We start from the raw sequence: 19820 nt of genomic DNA, 5'->3' as shown, positions 1-19820 counted from the left end.
GGGTTCTGCAGATGTCTGCTCTTCCTGATAAGGAAGGGGTTATTAAGTCCCTCATCTGATCTGCGTTTTTGTGGAATTTATTTATTAATGTCGCTAAGTCATCACACTAGCTTGCATTACAGTTTAGATCTAGAAAAAGGAGCAGAAGGAGGATAGGAGAAAGGAGGGGGGAGAAAAAGAGGGAATGTAGTCAAACTTAAAGTACTCAGACCTTGTTTTTAAATAAAATGTTTTTAATGCTTTCTTTATTTGCTGTGCATGTTACATATGAGTCAAAGCATCATCCGCCCCCTTTAGCATCCCCCCCACCCCCGTCCCCCACTCTGCTCAGCTGTAATGCAGAGCTCGCTGATGGGCTGTTAGGAATAATTCCGCTAGTAGCTCCTATCTGCACAGCACGCTGGGGAGCTGAGCTGTGTGCAGTCTTGAGGTAATTTAGCTCAGAACGATAGTGTAGCTGTATTAGTACACTATCGTTCTGAGCTAAATTATCTCAAGACCGCACACAGCGCAGCTCCCCAGCAAGCTGTGCAGATAGGAGCTATTAGTGGCGAGTGGAGTGTTCCTAAATGATGGGCAGAGAGGAGGAAATACTGAAACTTCCTCCCCACCCATTATCGATGTCGTGCTCAAGTCAAATATTTCGGCTGAGCAGAACGGGGGACAGGGGGGTGGAGAGAGGGGGGTTAAAGGGAGAGGAAGGTGCTGTGATTTATGTTACAGCACAGGAAATAAAATGACATTAAAAGTATGTTATTTTACAGTGAGGTCAGGGGTACTTTAAATCGAACATCTGCTCTGTATTCATGTTCAGGGTCTATAACTAAAAGTATTAGAGGTAGCAATGATCGGTGGCTTCTCTAAGAAGCCACAATCATTCTGAGAAAAAAAAAAAGTTTCCTATCTACCCTTCTTTTCCTGTAAGCATAATAGTATGCTTACAGGACGCATAACAAAAAAATTACGGAGGACACCTTGTGGCCAAATAGTAAAATTACACCTACATACATTGATTTTTATACACAGACTCAGAATTACATGGTAAATTAACTCTTTCCCTCCATCACTCTCCCCAATGTACCCTAAACATTTTTTTGTATAATAATAATAATAAAAAAATACATAAATAGTTACCTTAGGGACTGAACTTTTTTAATACGCATGTCAAGCGGGTATACTACTGTAATTTTTTAAATTGTGGGCTTGTAAATAGTGATAGATGCAAAACTGAAAAAATGCACCTTTATTTCCAAATAGATATAGTTAATTTAAAGAGACTCTGAAGCGTCATTAAAAATTGCTTTTTACCCTATATTCAACATGGGCATGCTTGCCCCTGCTAAAACGCCGCTATCCTGGTCTTCCATCTTACCACCTCTTTTTTTTAATTATCTTTAGACCTGACCTTCCAAACTATGGCAGCATCAGCAATTGCTGCCTCACAGACAGCTGCTGATTAGGGATGATCGGAAAGAGCAAATTCCGTTCCGCCGGAAATCACGGATTTCATCAGTGTTAAATTCCGTCGTTATGAAAATTCCGCTGGATTTGTACGAAATTCCGCGGAATTCCGGATTCCGTCGGAAAAATTGAAAAAATCACTAAAGTATCCCTGTTTATCCTATATGGTGGCCCATAGTCCCTATTAACTATTTCCCCTTACTCCCTCCTCCCGGAGGGAGGAAGGTCTCATCTTCCAGGGAATTGTAGTATTTCAAAAGCCAGCTTACATACCGTGGCTGGGAATTGAACCCAGGTCTCAGTGTGTGGTAGATAACTCACTTAACCACTTTACCACGAACACTACATGCTGAAGCCAGCCTAGCATGTACCATTATGATCAATCCAAGAGAAAAATTAGCTTGCTTAAGGATTTGTAGCCAGGCATGGCCTTGCCTTTTGTGTTCAACAGTTGTCTGAAGAGAACCCCAGATAGCCAGGTAGATGTATCTCTCTCTCTCTCTCTCTAGTAGGGATGGTCACCGCTTTCCGCGGAATTGTATTTCCCAGAATTTTTAGGCAGAAATTGGTCATTCCGTTTGGTCGGAACAGAATTGCTTTTTCAATCTGGCGGAATTCCGAAATTGCCTGTGAAATTCTGCCGGTATCCGTTGATGGTTTTAAGCTGAAAATTCAGTCCAATGGCATCAAGTCCTAGAGAGAGAGCGAGAGCTCATTTTTCTCTTGGGTATATCATAATGGTACATGCTAGGCTGGTTTCAGCATGTAGTGTTGGTGGTATAGTGGTTAAATGAGTTACCTACCACACACTGAGACCTGGGTTCAATTCCCAGCCCAGCCTGGGTTCAATTCCCAGCCAATGTGAGTTGGCTTTTGACATGCTACAAATCCTTAAAGAGAACCAGAGATGAAGCAACCTCATGTATTTTACCTTATAAATCAGTGGGAACATGACAGTAAACACCTAATCTGCTCTTTGTTACATTGTTCTCTGTTTAATTTGCCTGTTATCACCTCTAAGATAAGAATCCCGACTAAGCAGTCGGTCTGGCTTTGCTACAGAATAATTATAGCTGAGACTGTGTTCTTTGCTGTCTTGAAGTCCAAGCCTGCCCCCTGCTGGCTTTGCTCAGGAATCATTATAGCTGAGTCATTATAGCAAAGCCAGACTCAATGCTCAGCCCGGGATTCTTATCTCAGCTAGATAACAGACACTTTTAGCAGTGAGGATGGAACAGAGAGCATGTTAAATGTTTTCTCTAATGTTCCCACTGATTTCTATGGTAAAATACACAAGGGTGCTTCGTCTCTGGTTCACTTTAAGCAAGCTAATTTTTCTCTTGGATTGATCATAATGGTACATGCTAGGCTGGCTTCAGCATGTAGTGTTGGTGATATAGTGGTTAAGTGAGTTACTTACCACACACTGAGACCTGGGTTCAATTCCCAGCCCAGCCTGGGTTCAATCCCCAGCCAATGTGAGTTGGCTTTTTACATGCTACAAATCCTTAAGCAAGCTAATTTTTCTCTTGGATTGATCATAATGGTACATGCTAGGCTGGCTTCAGCATGTAGTGTTGGTGGTGGTATAGTGGTTAAGTGAGTTACCTACCACACACTGAGACCCGGGTTCAATTCCCAGCCACGGTATGTAAGCTGGCTTTTGAAATACTACAACTCCCTGGAAGATGAGACCCTCCTCCCTCCGGGAAAAGGGAGGAAGAAAATAGATAGGTGAGGAAATAAATTTGAATTCCGTAAAATTCCGCGGAATTAAAAAAATTTCCGCGGAATTCCGTTTTGGAGCTACAGCAATTCCGTTCCGACCGCCGTAATCGGAATTGGCCCAATTCCGGCCGGAATTGCGGAATTTAGAATTCCGCGGAATCCAGCGACCACCCCTACTGCTGACAGTTACACGAGCTTAATTATTTAATTGAATCCAGTAAAACAATACTTACCAACGTCGCACTATGAACGTTGCATAGGCTTAACACTGCAGTGCGTTAAATAACTTTTTAACGCAAGACCATAACGTCCCACTGTGAACCTAGCCTAAAGTTATGTTTATATTTACATGTACATTAAAGCTCCTCTTCTCAAAATGTTAATATGCAGAGAATAGATCCAGGAGCACCTAACCAAATGAGCTGGAATAGTTGTAGTCTTCTGTATCACATGCTTTGATATCAGTGTGATCATACAACGACTGTAACTTGCAGAAAATAAGCACGTAGAGTCAGCCACAAGCTGTTAGAAGAGTAAGTTCAGTGGAGGAAGAGACAATGTGCCCAATCCAATTAAATGTTTCTGCTAAGTTTACTCCTAGGGGATCATTTTCAGCTTCTGTTTATAATAACTTTTTAACACTCTGCAATTAAAGTCCCAAAAGTAAGTGAAAACGTACTGTCAAAATTATTCTGAGGATTTTTTTGCTCTCTGGTGGCTTAAAAGTCATTTTACTGATAAGATGTGTAAATTGGATCGGAATCAGGAACCATATGCAATGCGTTTTCTCCTAGGTGATATTTTTACACCTTGTAAACATAATACTTTTTAAACCATGAGCAAGCATGAAAATACTCTAAATAATTTTGATAGTACCTGTACTTTGTCATCCACTTTTTGGTACTTTTCAATTGCAAAGTGATGAAAAGTTATTTTAAATTGAAAGTTAGTTATTTTAAGTTGAAAAATTATCTCCTAGGAGAAGACTCAGGAGAAAAAGTTAATTCCAAATGGTCCCCAGTGTCTATTGTCTGCTTGTAGAGTATTAGGTGCCAAAATAATGCAAACCTTGTCTGAGTCTGAGCAAGGCTCGCTTCAAAGTAAACGAAACAAAGCCAAACAGATGTAAGAAAGTGTGAGCTTTTGTACTAAGTCCAGGACAGCCTGCATTAATTACAAACACTACTCATTAGATGTGTGTTACACAGCTTGCAACTGCATGACTGCAATCTTATTAAACTTTTATTATTTTATTATCTATTAACCTTTTATCAATCCTAACAAATGTCTGCCATGTCTGACCTATATACATTTTTCCAATTAGTAGCAGATATTTGTTTTTAAAATATACTTTGAAGAGGTGTCCCAATGGACAAATGGCAATAGATGGAAAAAGAATATACATGTTTATTAATCAATCACCCGTTTCATGGGTGTCATCTCGCTTCTTTAGGTCAATAAAAAGTGTCTTCAGGTAAATAGAAAATGGCTTGATAAACAGTGATTGATAAACATTTGTATTAGTTTTCCACTTATTGGCTTTTGTCTGCCATTTAGGCAAGCTATACTTAAGGTTGCCATACACTTATAGATTTGCAGCAGATTCGACCATTAGCGATGGCTTCGGTTCGACCGCTAACTTATTCACGCGAACTTCGGTGGTTCGTGTTCGCGGTGAACCTCGACCTATATCGACCCGCCCCCTACACTAGTTAGGTTACTACCTCTTGCTGATACTTATTGCTAAAAAAGCACTCCTCATCCTCAACAGCTCTTTTGAGAGCTAATGTTGTTCTTGTGATCTATTTTTTTTTCTTGTGTGTGTCCCACAGACACTTGTGTTGCATATACAGCCCTGTCAGTCAGTCGCAGCTGCTGGACCTTGGCCCCTTGGTAATTCCTACTGTGCCACTGCCAGGCCAAGCACATTCAGTGACTACCTGTGTGTGTGACAGCTGCACATTTGTAATACAAGACCAAGTTGCAGACGTACCATACTGCCCTCGCTGATAGCAAACAGAAATACTTCACTCGCTTGATCGCTACCCAAGCCTCCAACCCACGTCGTCTTTTTGCCACCTTCAATGCCCTACTCAACCCCACACCTCCCCCCCCCCCCCCCCAACCGCCACCATCTCAGCCACTGACCTATCAAACTACTTTATCAACAAAATTACAACCATCCGGAGGGATATTTCTCTCCTCCACTCCATCGCCCCCGCCTCCTCACCCCATCCTACTCCTGCCTCTTTCTCCTCCCTTTCCCTACTTCAATCCTGTCACGGTGGAGGAAGTCAACCAGCTGCTGGAAACTTCACCTGCCACTTCCTGCCCCCTACATCCGGTCCCATCTGATTCTCTGCGCCCACATTTTTCTGATCTGGCCCCTGTCCTCACCCACCTGTTCAACCTCTCCTTCTCCACTGGCATCTTCCCCTCCGTATTCAAACAGGCCACTGTGCTTCCCCTGCTAAATAAATCTTCACTTGACCCTGCTCTGCCATGCAACTACTGCCCAATCTCTCTCCTCCCTTTTGCCTCGAAAATTCTTGAACGCCTGGCCCACCAACGCCTGACCAACTTCCAACTCCCTTCTTGATCCTCCGCAACCTGGTTTTCGCACATCCCATTCTACAGAAACAGCCCTCACCAAAGTGGTCAATGGCCTTGCCCTTGCCAAAGCCGAAGGTAAATACTCTATCCTGCTCCTCCTGGACCTCTCCTCGGCATTTGACACTGTCGACCACTCCCTCCTCCTCCACTCCCTGAAGTTAATAGCCTGAGCCTGGATCTCCTCCTACCTCTTCAACCGCTCCTTCACAACATTTTTCAATGGCTCCTCATCCACTCCTACACCCCTCTCAGTTGGTGTTCCTCAAGGTTCCGTCCTAGAACCACTACTCTTCTCACTGTATACTGCCTCAATTGGCATAATAATCTCCTCCATGGGTTTCAATTACCACCTGTATGCCGATGACACCCATATATACATCCACACCCCAGATCTCTCCTCCTCTACCATAGACAAAGTCTCCGCCTGCCTCACATCAATTTCCTCCTGGATGTCCGCCAGGTACCTGAAGCTTAATTTGGACAAGACTGAGCTTCTAATATTCCCACCCCGCACAGCTGCACCCCTCCCAGATCTGCACATCACTATCGAAAATAATACCATCCGCCCTACCTTCCAAGCCCACTGTCTAGGCGTTACCCTGGACTCTGAACTTTCCTTTACACCCCACATCCAAGGTATTGCCAGATCCTGCAACTTCCACCTTCACAACATCTCCAAGATCCGCTCCTACCTGTCCCCTGACACCACTAAACTCCTTGTCCACACCCTTGTCATCTCCCACCTAGACTACTGCAATTCTCTTTTGTCTGGCCTCCCCTCTAACCGTACTGCCCCACTTCAATTGGTAATGAATGCAGCAGCCAGACTGATACATTCTTCTCAGCGCAGCGCCTCTACAACTCCACTCTGTAAAGCCCTACACTGCTTTAGGATCAATTTCAAAATCCTGTGCTTGGCCTACAAATCAGTGCACAAGACCTCCCCGACCTACATCTCTAATCTGGTCCACAGGCACATACCAGCCCGCCCCCTCCGATCCTCCAATGACCTGCGCCTAGTCACACCACGCATATCTCAATCACATGCACGATTGCAGGACTTCACCAGGGCTGCCCCTACTCTCTGGAACTCGCTCCCACCAGCCATCAGACTCGCCCCCACCTTTAATACCTTCAAACAAGCTCTCAAGACTCACCTTTTCATGCTCGCATACCCCCCTACACCAGCACCATAATAAGTTCTGTTAGACACCCTCTCAGCAGATGCACCTATTGTCTCCACCCCCACCCTTTAGATTGTAAGCCTCTGGCAGGGCCCTCCTCCCTAGTGTTTCCAGCTTGATTATGCAATCTTACTGTCAATCACCCCTCTTATGGACTAGAACAGTCTCTATTTTGACCTATAACACCGTATTGTTATCAAATCATTTGCATGATCATGTTTTGTTGTGAGTTTCCTGTATGTTCTACCTTGTATGTTAGCCCATTTATCTATTGTGCAGCGCTGCGTAATATGTTGGCGCTTTATAAATACAATAATAATAATAATAATAATAATAAAATAATAATAATAATAGCAATCACTGCATACCCACCTGTTCAGTGCACCTACCTACCTACCTACGTGAGCGCACGCAGTGTTATATACCACCAGTCGCTGCACCTGTTGACGGTACCTGTGTGTGTGACAGCTGCACATTTCTAATACCAATCACTGCATACCCACCTGTTCAGTGCACCTACCGACGTGAGCGCACGCAGTGTTATATACCAACAGTCGCTGCACCTGTTCACGGTACCTGTTGTTAGAATGTAGGTATACTTGAATTCTAGGCCTCAGGTACTAAAGTCTAGTAAAGACTTGAGATGCAGGGTCTCTTTAAGCATAGTTTCTCGGAGATAAATTATGCAGTAATTTACAAGAAACATGTTCCTCTAGAAGGACACATAATGGGCTAGATTCACTAACCGGCGCTAAGCTAACCGGTGCTAAGCTGTGCCCTAAGACTTAGTGTGCGCAAACCACGGCGTTAGGTGGTTTGCGCCCATTGCGCCCACACATTGAATACAGCCCCGCCCACTGCGCGCGCATCGCGGGTAATAGTGCGCGGTGCGACGATAACGTCACACCCGCTGGCCCTTAAACGTCGCACCCGTTGCGACGAAAACGGCGCATTAGGTGCCCGTTAAGCAGCGATTTAATGCGCCGCTTCGGGGGCACCCGATGCGCAATTAGCATCGCACCAGGTGCAACGTTTAAGGGCCAGCGGGTACAATGTTATCGTCGCACCGTGCACTAATATAAGCACACCCGCACTGCACGTGCAGTGAGCGGGGCTGCGTGCAAAGTAGCTTTGCGCGCACTAACGGCAAAAAACGGCTTTTCACAACGGCGCTAACACTTAGCGCCGGTTAGTGTATCAAGCCCAATATGTTTTCAGGTCTAACTGTGCCGACAGTTAGACGACAAAACGGTAAACAAAGCCGATATTTGGAAAAACATTGCATTCCTTGCAACTAGGTCATAAAGCACTGGTGTATTAGATGATGATGTGGGTCACATGCCCATGCCCACTAATTGTAGGCTTGGGGGTATGGCTCGCGTGATGTCAGAATTTAATCTTTGATGTTCATATAAAAGAGGGAGACAGGATGGCAGAGCTTTACTTTACTTCGTCTTCTGCATGCTATCCTGTTCTCTACGCTTCCTAGTTAGAATACTAGCTTCATGTCTGTATGCTGTAAACATATGTGATGTACATAGGACATAGGAAAGACTGTTTATACTCTGAATAAATCAACATGTAACAAAAGATGCTTGATTGCTGAATAAACCCCTTAAAGGTGAAGGTGGCTGTCTCCGCTCTATCTCCTGTATGCTGTCGCTGTGAGTTGCAGCTCTAAGTTGCTGGTGCCGGAGTAAAAGGTGTGTTGTGCTGTTACCAATAGCAACCAACGTATAGGTTCTTACACCTGTGTGTGTTACAGCTGCACATTTGTAATACCAATCACTGCATACCCACCTGTTCAGTGCACCTACCTACCTCCGTGAGCGCACGCAGTGTTATATACCACCAGTCACTGCACCTGTTCACGGTACCTGTGTGTGTGACAGCTGAAAATTTTTAATACTAGTCATTGCATAATTGTTCACAGTACCTGTGTGACCGCACGCTGTTTTATATACCCGTCCGTGCATAACTGTTAACTGCACGTAAGTGACAGCTGCACATTGTATTGTAATACCAGTCACTGCATACCGTTCACTGCACCTGTGTGACTGCACATTGTATTAGTCAAGTCAGTGCATACCTTTCACTTCACCCCCCCTCCCCCGATATGGACAAAACAACAGGCAGAGGCAGACCCAGAGGCAGGCCACCTGGCAAGGCTGTTCGAGGTCGTGCTGACGTGATTGTGCTCAGAAGAAGGCACGTCCCATCAACTCCCAAGATTGTCAGGACGTGGTTGACTATTTAACACAGAACACCTCATCTTCCGCAGCCACCAGCACTACTACTAGCACCACATCTGCAGCATTTGACACTTCACATGAGTTATTTGGTGGGGAATTAACTGATTCACAGCCATTATAGATACAACAAGATGAAGGCACTAAGCAAGTTACACCACCTCATATGTCTGAGTTAGGCGACACTATGGACATAAGGTGTGAGGAGGAGGATGATGAAGTACCTGCTGTTGGTGCAGTTTATGAGGTGTCTGAGGCAAGCGAAGCTGGGGAGGATGATTATGATGATACGGATGCTACATGGGATCCTAATAGACAAGATGACCAAGGGGACAGTTCAGAGGGGGAGTCAGAGAGGAGTAGGAGGAGACGAGTTCCTGAAAGAAGCAGGGAGAGCTCGTTGTCAGAAACAGCTGGTGCCAGTGTCTGGCGCCATGTATCGCCACCTATGGACAAATTTTGTGTGTGTCTGCCTTAGATCAGAGCAATGCCATCTGTTCTCTCTGCAGCCAAAAATTGAGCCGTGGAAAGGCCAACAGCCGTGTAGGGACAACTACCTTACGAAGGCATGTGGAGAAAAGGCACAAACTGCAATGGGAAGAGCACCAGAGGAAAAGAAGCACACAAAAGCAAAGCCACCCTCCTTCACCTCTTCCTCCTTCAGGTGCATCATCTTCAGCCGCTTTCTCCCTTGCACCTTCACAAACACAGCCACCCTCCTCCACTCTGCCTTTCACCTTGAGCGGTTCCTGCTCCTTAAGGCCTTAAAGAGACTCCGTAACAAAAATTGCATCCTGTTTTTTATCATCCGACAAGTTCCAAAAGCTATTCTAATGTTTTCTAGCTTACTGCAGCACTTTCTACTATGACAGTCTCTGTAATAAATCAATGTATCTTTCCCCTGTCAGACTTGTCGGCCTGTGTCTGTAAGGCTGCCAAGTTCTTCAGTGTTGTGGTTCTGTGATGCATTTCCCCCTTCCAGGCCCATATATGCACACTGCCTGTGTATTATTTAGATTAGAGCAGCTTCTCTCTTCTCTCTTATCTTTTACAAGCTGGATAAATCGTCCTCTGAGCTGGCTGGGTTTTCACATACTTAGGAATTACAGACAAGGGCAAAGCTGTTTGCAGGAAGAAACGAGCAGCCTGAAACTTCAGTGCATGAGAACAGGGGGAAAGAAACACACAAATGATCTCCTGAGATTCAAAAGGAAGGGTGTATACAGCCTGCTTGTGTATGGATGTATTTTCTATGTGTGGACATACTGTACATCAACCTACTTCCTGTTTTGGTGGCCATTTTGTTTGTTTATAAACAAACTTTTTAAAACTGTTTTTAACCACTTTTAATGCGGCGAGGAGCGGCGAAATTGTGACAGAGGGTAATAGGAGATGTCCCCTAACGCACTGGTATGTTTACTTTTGTGCGATTTTAACAATACAGATTCTCTTTAAGTGTGGATGTAGACACTGTGAGCAGCGATTAACCCCTGGACTACTGGGTGTGCAGGCTTGACCTGTGGCCAGAGCTGTCACAATTTGCCATCCAACTTCTGTATTGCCCTGCCTCAAGCGTCCTGTCAGAAAGGACCTTCAGCACAGCTGCTGGCATTGTCACTGAGAAGAGAAGTCGCCTAGGTCACAAAAGTGTTCAGTACCTCCTCTTTATCAAAATGAATGAGGCATGGATCCCGGAGGGCTACTGCCGCCCGAAGACTAAGTCAGTCCCCACACACAGCATCTCTGCCTGCACGCCGTGTGACTGCCTGCCCCATGACTAAGTCGCTCCCCACACAGCATCTCTGCCAGCATCCCGCTTGACTGCCTTTTCCGCCACAACCAACAGGGTCCAGGACTCCAGGCGGATTCATGAATTTAATTTACTGATTTTTCTGGTGCGTGTACATGCCTGCCTAATTTTTCTGGCTGCACTGCAGCTGCAACAACAAAACAAAAGGCATGTACATGTGTCAATTCCCCTTCGTGATCGTTACCTTGCCGCGGTGAAGCGCCTTGCGTATCACAATGAAGCAATGACTGACGGCTATATGAGTGTCTCGGGGGTTGGCACACCCAAAATAATAAGGTCGTTGCTTCATTGTGGACAGAGCAAATTCGATCAGCTGGATAGTCACTGTTCTGTCATTGAGCTACCTCAGCCCGGCGACCATATGGGCTAGAGAGCTGTCATCACCTGCACTCTTGTCATGGTGCGCACCAGTCCAGCACGGCCGTCATTACACAAACTGCTGTTTGCGGTGTGTTACACAGTGAGTTTGGTCTGTCAGTGTGAAGCAGAACTCTAATTACACTCCCTGATTGATGTATACACATACAAGATGTTTTAAAGCACTTTAGGCCTCCAATTTAGCATGCAATATAATTTCTGCCCTTAAAACGCTGCTGTGCGTCAAATCCAGATTTTTCCCCTGGACTTTTGCCGTGTATACCACTCCGCCATGCAAAAACTCAGATGTTAGACCTCTTGAAGCATCTTTTCCATCACTTTTGTGGCCAGCATAAATGTTTATAGTTTTCGAAGTTCTCCTCACCATTGAAGTCTATTGCGGTTCGAAAAGTTTGCACAACCCGAACTTTTTGTGAAGGTTCACGTTCGAGGTTTTCGAACTGAAAATCGGAGGTTTGAGCCACGTCTATCGACCATCAGATAGATTTCTGTCAAATGCCTGCCAGGTCAAATCTGACAGGAATCTATCTGATGTGTGTCACACACTAGGAACAGATTTCCAATAGGTTTTCAGAATGAAAGCTATCAGAAATCTATTGAAAATCGATATTAAAGGCATTACTACACCATTAGATCCAATGCAACTCTATGGGCCATCGATCTGCTGTCAGCAGCAGATCGACCTAGATCTTCCATCCTGTCAGATAGATCAAATCGATCGAAGGCGGAAATCGATCAGTGTATGGGCCCCTTTAACTTTTAAACTGTTTTAAAGTATTTTATCCTCATTCGGCTGCCTCCTATAAGTACATTAATTTTCTCATCCTCTTTTAACCTTTTTTTATTGGTTATTTTTTAGTGGGTTAACCACAAGGTTTTTACTATTATATTTCATTTACCCATTTGCCATACTTACTACACTATATGGTCAAGTCCCTTTTTGTTTCTTATTTTCTTCTGGAAGTCGTCCCAATTTAATTTTCCTCCAGTCGTCCCAATTTCAATTTTTTTTTTAAATACAATTTGCTGCATCAATTGGGTTATCCAGCTCTCAAGATCAAGTAGACCTGTAGTTTCAAGAAAAAATATAGAAGATGCACAAAATACATCTACTTTTAACCACCACCTACCAAAAGCAAGAGTTACTGTGGGCCATATGAAATTCACTTTTTCTCCTGAGTTTTCTCCTAGGAGATAATTTTTAATCTTCTCTTATAATGTTGAGTATTCTCTTGCTTGCTGGTGGGTTAAAAGGCAAAAATATCACCGACACCTGGGAGTAAACTCAGTAAAAAAAAAGTTAATTGCATATGGACGTATGTGTCTGAACACAGACTTTCCAATGGATAGAAATACATTTGGAGGACAATGCTGGATACTGTGCAATGCAATCCAAACCTATGAAGCAGTATTCACTGTGATGGTTAAATACTTATGCTGCACAGTTGATGGCAATTCATTAATAATCTGCAAAAAAAAGACAAGTGGTCGCAGGTACAAATATCAGAGTTTATTGACACATCACAGGATTACAACCATCTGTCTCTGTCTAGAAAAATTTACAAACGCTGTGAAACATGCAGCGATTCGGCCGTGTCTTATCTAACACGCTTTAAACACGTCAGCCTTCTAAAATTTAAAAGAAAGCCAAAGAATAAGAACATCCCAAAACTCATTGCATCATAGAACTCCAAACGTGCTCCCCGAACAGATGAAATTACAGCCATGACAGACCTGCACTGCAGGAATGAGAGCAGCATCAGGATGGAGAAGGGCTGTGATTGGTGGAAAGTATGGAGGGGGAATGTTATAACCGCACAGAGTTATCACTGTGCACCTTTCTATCACTGCTAGAGTCTCTGATTATTGTACATCCATTTTTGGAATTCTGGAATGAGAAATGAGAGGACAATACTTAACAAGTGAAAACACGATCTAAAGGTGCAAACTTTGGGTATCGCCCAACAGCAAGATCTCCAGCTCAAGCAGTGTCATGCTACTGAAATGGCATGTTTCTGAACAATGCCACCTTAATACTGTATTCAGGGTCCTGTAACAATAACACACTGACAACTGGGGTGCAGATCAGCAGAACAGCACTGTGAAAAAGAAATAAAATAATTTTCTTCTCAAAGCCTAGAAAATGAGAAGAGCCTTCGATACTCTAACTGGTCATCATACCTTTCCCATTTAGTAGAATCAATGTTTGTTTTTACATAAGTCCACCAGTAACTATATATGTGCTTGACATTAGCAGAGGGGTAGTATACACTATGAACCACATTCAGAGTTTGTTCCAGCATTTTCTCTTTGTTTCCTAATTCCAGAAATTCTTCAGCCACTGCACAATGAAAATACTGCAAATATGACAAATTCAGGGACTACCGAATTGTTCCAGAGACACTTCATGAAGGAGTAGACTGCAGGAATAAAGGGGTACATGGTCTGGAAGATGATGGAGATGCTAAGTTCTGGACAGAACATGGCCTGTTGATGATTTGAGAAGAGATTCAGAGGACTTGGTGATATTACAGAAACACGGACAAGTTCTGTAGGGTCACATGAACCTCTTGCACGTGATGGGAGGGATCCAGGATCTACTGATAAGCTGTGTATTAGATGGTCTGGAGTGTAGCATGTGGTCAGTAGAGACACATTATCCTAAGATAAGCACAAACGCACCAAATTGTCCACTCACTCCCTTCTAGAGCCTGAGTATTCCCTGTGGGTCCAAAATATGTACACAGCTCATATACAATGTCCCAGGTGTCCATGAACACAGCATTTTTCTAACAGAGCTGTTAATCGGAGTGGGGGAGAGGCAACAAAAATCTCTGTGTATCCAGCCATCTTCCCACCTCGCCCTCCTTTATCCATAAGACATGGAGAGCAGCACACAGGAATTGACAAAGACACCAACACAATATACCAGCCCCAGTGCTCCCCCAGGCTTCAGTTCCACAAAAGGGTTGTCCGCAGGGGCTGTCAATCGGCATTAGATACCCTCCTGTGAGACAGGAAAGCCCGAGGGAGGATGAGGGTTTAGGGATGAAGTCTTGGCCTGGGGAAGTGGACAGGGGCATCCCAATCAATTTCCAAAATTCCAGAGCTTCCCCGTCACCACAGTCACTCCGCATCAAAACTTGGTGAGAGAATATAGGATGGAGCAGCAGAGGATGAGGAAGGTCAGGGCAGAAGAAATAGAACTGCTTGTGCTGTGGATTGATCCTGGACCTTCAAAGAGAAAGCATACTATTACCATTACTGTGTTACACTGGGAAGAGCATTAATTTAATAATTATATCAAAGTAGATCAGAATGTTTTAATAATAATCCCTACAAGGGACAAACCACTTTATTATCACCCCCAGTAACAATTCTGGTCAATGAGATGCAAATATTTCTGAGGCAATGCAGGATTATGCAAATTTGATATGCACATTTACGCTGCTTGAAAATGGACCAATCAAGTTCAACCTTGACTAAATTTAGTAAGACCACAGTCAATTTGCATACTTTTGTATCAAATCGTATTAGCATCTTATTGAAAAATTCCTAGTTCCTATGCTTTGGCAGTGCATGTGAAATAAACTATATATTTAGCTAAAACTTGTATTTCTATTTATGGACAAGTAGAAAAGTTTTATAATTTCTTTCAGGATTTCCCTGCTGTCACCAAAGATACATTTTCACAAGTCCTCTCCAAATACAGCAATGAAAACTTTCTGGGACAGGAAGCCAGCAGAATTTTTGCAAATGTTGCCACATACACCAAACTCGCTCCACTCAGTTTAAAATATATTTAAAACAAAAACTGCCGCCCCAATGCCAAGATACTGTATTTTTCGGACCATAATAATTTTCTAAAGTCCCTGCATCTTATGGTCTGGAGGTCCCTTTTGTCCCTGAGACCGCTTCTCCTGTCTATTCATGCCCCCCCTGTGTCGCCTGTCCGTGCCCTTCTTCCCCCTGTGTATCTTATGTCCCTTTCTTTTCGTGTCGTTTCCCCTTCTGTGTCCCCGTGTGGTAGTGTCCTGATACTCACCAATCAGCAGGGCCGGATTTGTGCTTTTTGCCGCCCTAGGCCTACTATCACCAGCCGCCCCCCCCCCTACCCCCACGACCAACAGCACCCCTCACACGCGCACGATTTATATGCATTTTTTCATCAGATTAAATATTTAATAGCCACTATGCCCCTAGATAAAAAATAAGTTGTTATTAAAGTGTACCAGACCTCAGTAAAAGGCAAAAATGTATACATACCTGGGGCTTCCCCCAGCCCTATCCGCTCTGATTGCTCCCACGCCGCCATCCTCAGTCTTCTGCAGCACCGGTAACGGGTCCCTGCACTTCCATCAGTCGGAGCCAGTCTGACGTAAGAGAAGTACGCCCCCCATGTATCTCTCTGGCAGCTGCTGGAGCGATACACAAAGAGCACACTTATCCTGCGTAGACTGGAACCGACAGACGGCAGAGCGGGGTCCCGGTGCCGACACTGCAGAAGACTGAGGACGGCGGTGTGGGAGTGATCCACGTGGATGGGGCTGGAGGAAGCCCCAGGTATGTATACATTTTTGCCTTTTACTGAGCTCTGAGTCCCTTTAAGTAGCCATGGCTACAGGATGATTAGGATGCCCTGACCTGTGTGACAGTGTAGAAAGCTAAAGGCCCGTATCCAATACACAATTTTTCCGACATCTGGTGATTTTTTTTTAGTGATAAGTGATCGTTTCGGTATCACGACATGGGTGCAGGAGCACGATTACATAAACAACATTTGAGATGCGCAGTGACAATGTCTTAAACGGAGGATCAGATCTTTAAACTTCAACAACTCCTGCGCAAAGTAGAAAGATCTATTGAACTCTTGTTTGCGTTTGTGTGCCATCGTCGCATGTACCAGCCGGCAGGAAGATCAATCGGAGAACGCTTGTTGACGTCTTTGTGATCCATCTTTCTACGTAGTTAGGTGAGTAATCAGTTTAAGACCAGCAGTGGAAGGGTTACAAGACAAAAAGGAGGGATGCTGCTGGTGGGAGCAGAGATAACAGCAGCAGAGATCAAAGCTGGTCAGCGAGAAATGACAAGTGGAAGCGAGAGGGGAGGAAGAGGGGGCCGTTTACCTGGCATACGGCTGGTGTCTGCAGGATGTCACTTGCCCCTGTATTAGCGTGTGCTTCGGAGAGGAAAAGGCAAACTGCAGCTGTTGCTGAGAACCAGAGATGCGAGCCTGGGAGTGAGAGGGTGGTTGGAGCTTCTGCACAGCCCACTACATAATAGACTGTCATGCAGCTAGCTACAGTCTGAATCTGGCGCTGTGGAAAAGGGGGCGGGCACTCACAGAGACAGCACCAGTATTCCCTAATTGTGTGTACATGCACTGAAAATGCTGAATATATACAGGCACATATGTCATCTGGAGGGCTGAGCCATGACTCACCTGATCCCCTGTATGATAGCAGCTTCCCTCGGTCTGCTGCCCCGCTCGCTGGTGGCTGTCCACTTCCTTCTCTCCGCATCTTGGTGTAGTAGCTCTGCTGTTACTGCCCGCTTACTCCCTGCTTTCACCTTCACTTGTCCGCCTTTTATTGAGATCCAAACTTCCACTTTCTCCGCTGCCCAGGCTTTCCTCTATCAGACCTGCAGCAATCAGCGTGGCCCCCAGTGATGAGTCAGGCGAGTGGTGACCAATGAGGGCGCTGCATACTTCACATAAAGTTAGTATGAAGTATACAGTGCTGTGATTGGTCACCACTCGCCTGACTCATCACTGGGGGCCACGCTGATTGCTGCAGGTCTAATAGCGGCAGCGGAGAAAGGGGAAGTTTCGATCTCACACATAGGCAGACAAGCGGGGTGAAAGAAGGGAGTAAGCAGGCAGTAACAGTACTAGCTAGGTTACATAGCAGGCGCCCCAGCTGCTACTTCCGCCCTAGGCCTTGGCCTAGTCTGACTTTCCACAAATCCGGCCCTGCCAATCAGCTGAAGAGGAATCCCACAACGAGCTGCAGATACAGGCACTTATCTCCTCCACAGGATTTGCTTCAGTGTGAGCCAGCGTGACGTGGCCAATCAGATGGGGGAGTGGCAGCATGCTTATCCAATCACTGCAGCCTGCTATTCTGATGGGAACCAATGGTCCCAGATGCAGGACCAAGGCTCTGCCATTAAGCCAGTGATTGGCTCAATGATGGAGCCTTCTGGTCCTGTCAGAATAGCAGGCGGAAGTGATTGGATGGGCATGCTGCAGCTGCGCGGGCTCACGCTGAAGCAAGTCCTGTGTAGGAGACGAGTGCCTGTATCTGCAGCTCGTTGTGGGACTCCTCTTCAGCTGATTGTTCAGTATCAGGACTAGCTCACGGTGAAGCAAGTCCTGGTGGAGGAGATAATGCCTGACTCTGCAGCTCGTCCTGAAATCCTTTTCAGCTGATTGGTGAATATCTGACACCATTCAGGGGGACAGAAAAGGGGGGAACAGACAGGAATAAGGAAGGGGATATAAGAGACACGGGGGAAGAAGGACATGGCCAGGCGATGCAGGAGGGGGGCAGAAGAAACACAAGGGGAGGGGGAGAGAAAACAAACATGGGCAGAGGAAATGGGGGCAGGGGAGAGCACATGGGGGCAGAAAAGCAGGGGTTAGAGGAAACGCTGGGGAGCATAGGAGAAGCTGGGGTGGGGGGGGGGGGGGGGCAGAGAAAAACAGAGTAGAGGAAGCACAGGCGGGGGCAGAGGAAATATGGTGGCAGAGGATGACATGGAGGGCAAAGAAGGACACAGTGGGACAGAAAAGACACGGGGACAGACAAGGAAACAGGATGACATGGGGAAAAGGAGGACACAGAGGAACAGAGGAGACACTGGAGGGACAGAAGGACAGAGGAGACACAGTTGGGACAGAAGGACAGAGGAGGTACAGGGGGAAGGGATTGAGGGTAGAAGATCCACAAGATGCTCCTGCGCCATGGATGCACCAGGTTTATCAAATATTTTTTCCCTTGGATTTTGTCCTCTAAAGTTTCTAAACCTAGGTGTGTCTTATCGTCCGGAGTGACTTGTGTGGTCCAAAAATACAGTACCTAAGGTAAGAACAGAGGTATGTTCATGCTAGATCCACATACTTCTGTGCATTGTCCGTTCCTCTCCTCGTTCTCCTCAGTCCCCATTATCCTTCAAATTTTACTTTTGGCTTACAGGAAACCTTAAATGAGAGAGCGTATAGCTTCCCGCTCGCATTCTGTCACCTCCCCCGACACCCTAGCTCTCCGGAGATCTCATAAGGGAAAGGATGTTTTTGTTTTCCTTTTACTATGACTAGTCATCAAGACTCATCAAGACTAGTATAGTCATCAGAAACTCCATTCTGCAAGCTATTTTCCAAATAATTACGACAATAACAGGCTCACCGATAACAGGAAGTCCAGAACTAGCCCTGTTTCTTATAGGCCTTAAAACATTTCCTATTAATTTCCAAATGCCAGTGGCGCACCTGTTATGCTCCACAAGACAAGCTATTTTAGGAGAATGGGCATCTGAACATATTCCTTCCCTGCCTTCCATAATTCAGACCACGCAATGTAACCTAACTATGGAACACAGTCTCCGATTAAATCCCAACCCCCTACTATATCCTCCGTCCAATCTATTAATTGGAAAGAAATAGTAAATTCTCTTGTTGAAGTCTCCACCTCTAATACTAGTTCTCCATTAGTATAATGAGAAATGAAGTATACCCTACCAACACAGATTGTTAGTGGTACCTCCCTATTCTACGTAATGGATATAATACTTTCCCCTGGTGCTCTCCCCCAAACTCTCCTTCCCTTCCCCTATCCCTCTGATGAGACAAACTGTCCACAACAGCTCCCCTTACCATGAGAAAATAGCAGGTAAGGTTAAGAGCTGCTGTTACTTTCACACCTCTGCATTGTTAGACCCTATATTGGTTTTTGGTTTATGGGTTTCTTAAACATGTTACTTTGTGCATTATATACCGTGTGGTGGTAACAAAATGATGACACTTTTCTAAATGATAGATTGATGTCTCACATCTATATTGATCAGAATTTTTTTTATATGTATACCCACGAAGATAGAGTATGGTATAGGTTCATAGACGTAGAAAACAGTAGATTATGATCTCGTGACCTATATCCTTGATCTATGTGTTCTCAAATACCTTTACATTCTGTTTATACATGTCATGTACATTGAACCATGATGCAATTTATACCTGAATGTTTGTTACTGTTATTGCTTTAAATTCAATAAAAATTTATTGTAAAAAAAAAAAGAAACTCCATTCTGCCTATTTAAGGTATTGAGAAAAAAAAGTAAACTTTTATAGTATTCCTTTAAGTATCACTTTAAGTCAAATTGCAGTTTGGACTCAGC

At 44.8% G+C, this 19820-nt stretch overlaps 1 protein-coding gene and 1 pseudogene across 1 annotated transcript in view; one reads left to right on the top strand and one right to left on the bottom strand.

Moving 5' to 3' along the window:
• LOC137522123 (RNA-binding protein 25-like) overlaps positions 1-5972 on the top strand; it is a 40747-nt pseudogene extending 34775 nt beyond the window's left edge.
• A 6946-nt stretch (positions 5973-12918) lies between these two features.
• Positions 12919-19820, bottom strand: part of LOC137521317 (opioid-binding protein/cell adhesion molecule homolog) — an 838111-nt gene continuing 831209 nt past the window's right edge. Inside the window, exon 8 of the mRNA XM_068240426.1 lies at positions 12919-14657. Coding sequence (XP_068096527.1) covers positions 14560-14657 — 98 coding nt within the window. The 3' untranslated portion in view covers positions 12919-14559. The remainder of the gene's footprint in view (positions 14658-19820) is intronic.

The sequence above is a fragment of the Hyperolius riggenbachi genome, chromosome 6 (assembly GCF_040937935.1).
Source record: "Hyperolius riggenbachi isolate aHypRig1 chromosome 6, aHypRig1.pri, whole genome shotgun sequence".
Taxonomy (NCBI): domain Eukaryota; kingdom Metazoa; phylum Chordata; class Amphibia; order Anura; family Hyperoliidae; genus Hyperolius; species Hyperolius riggenbachi.
This window is presented reverse-complemented; position numbering and strand designations above follow the sequence as displayed.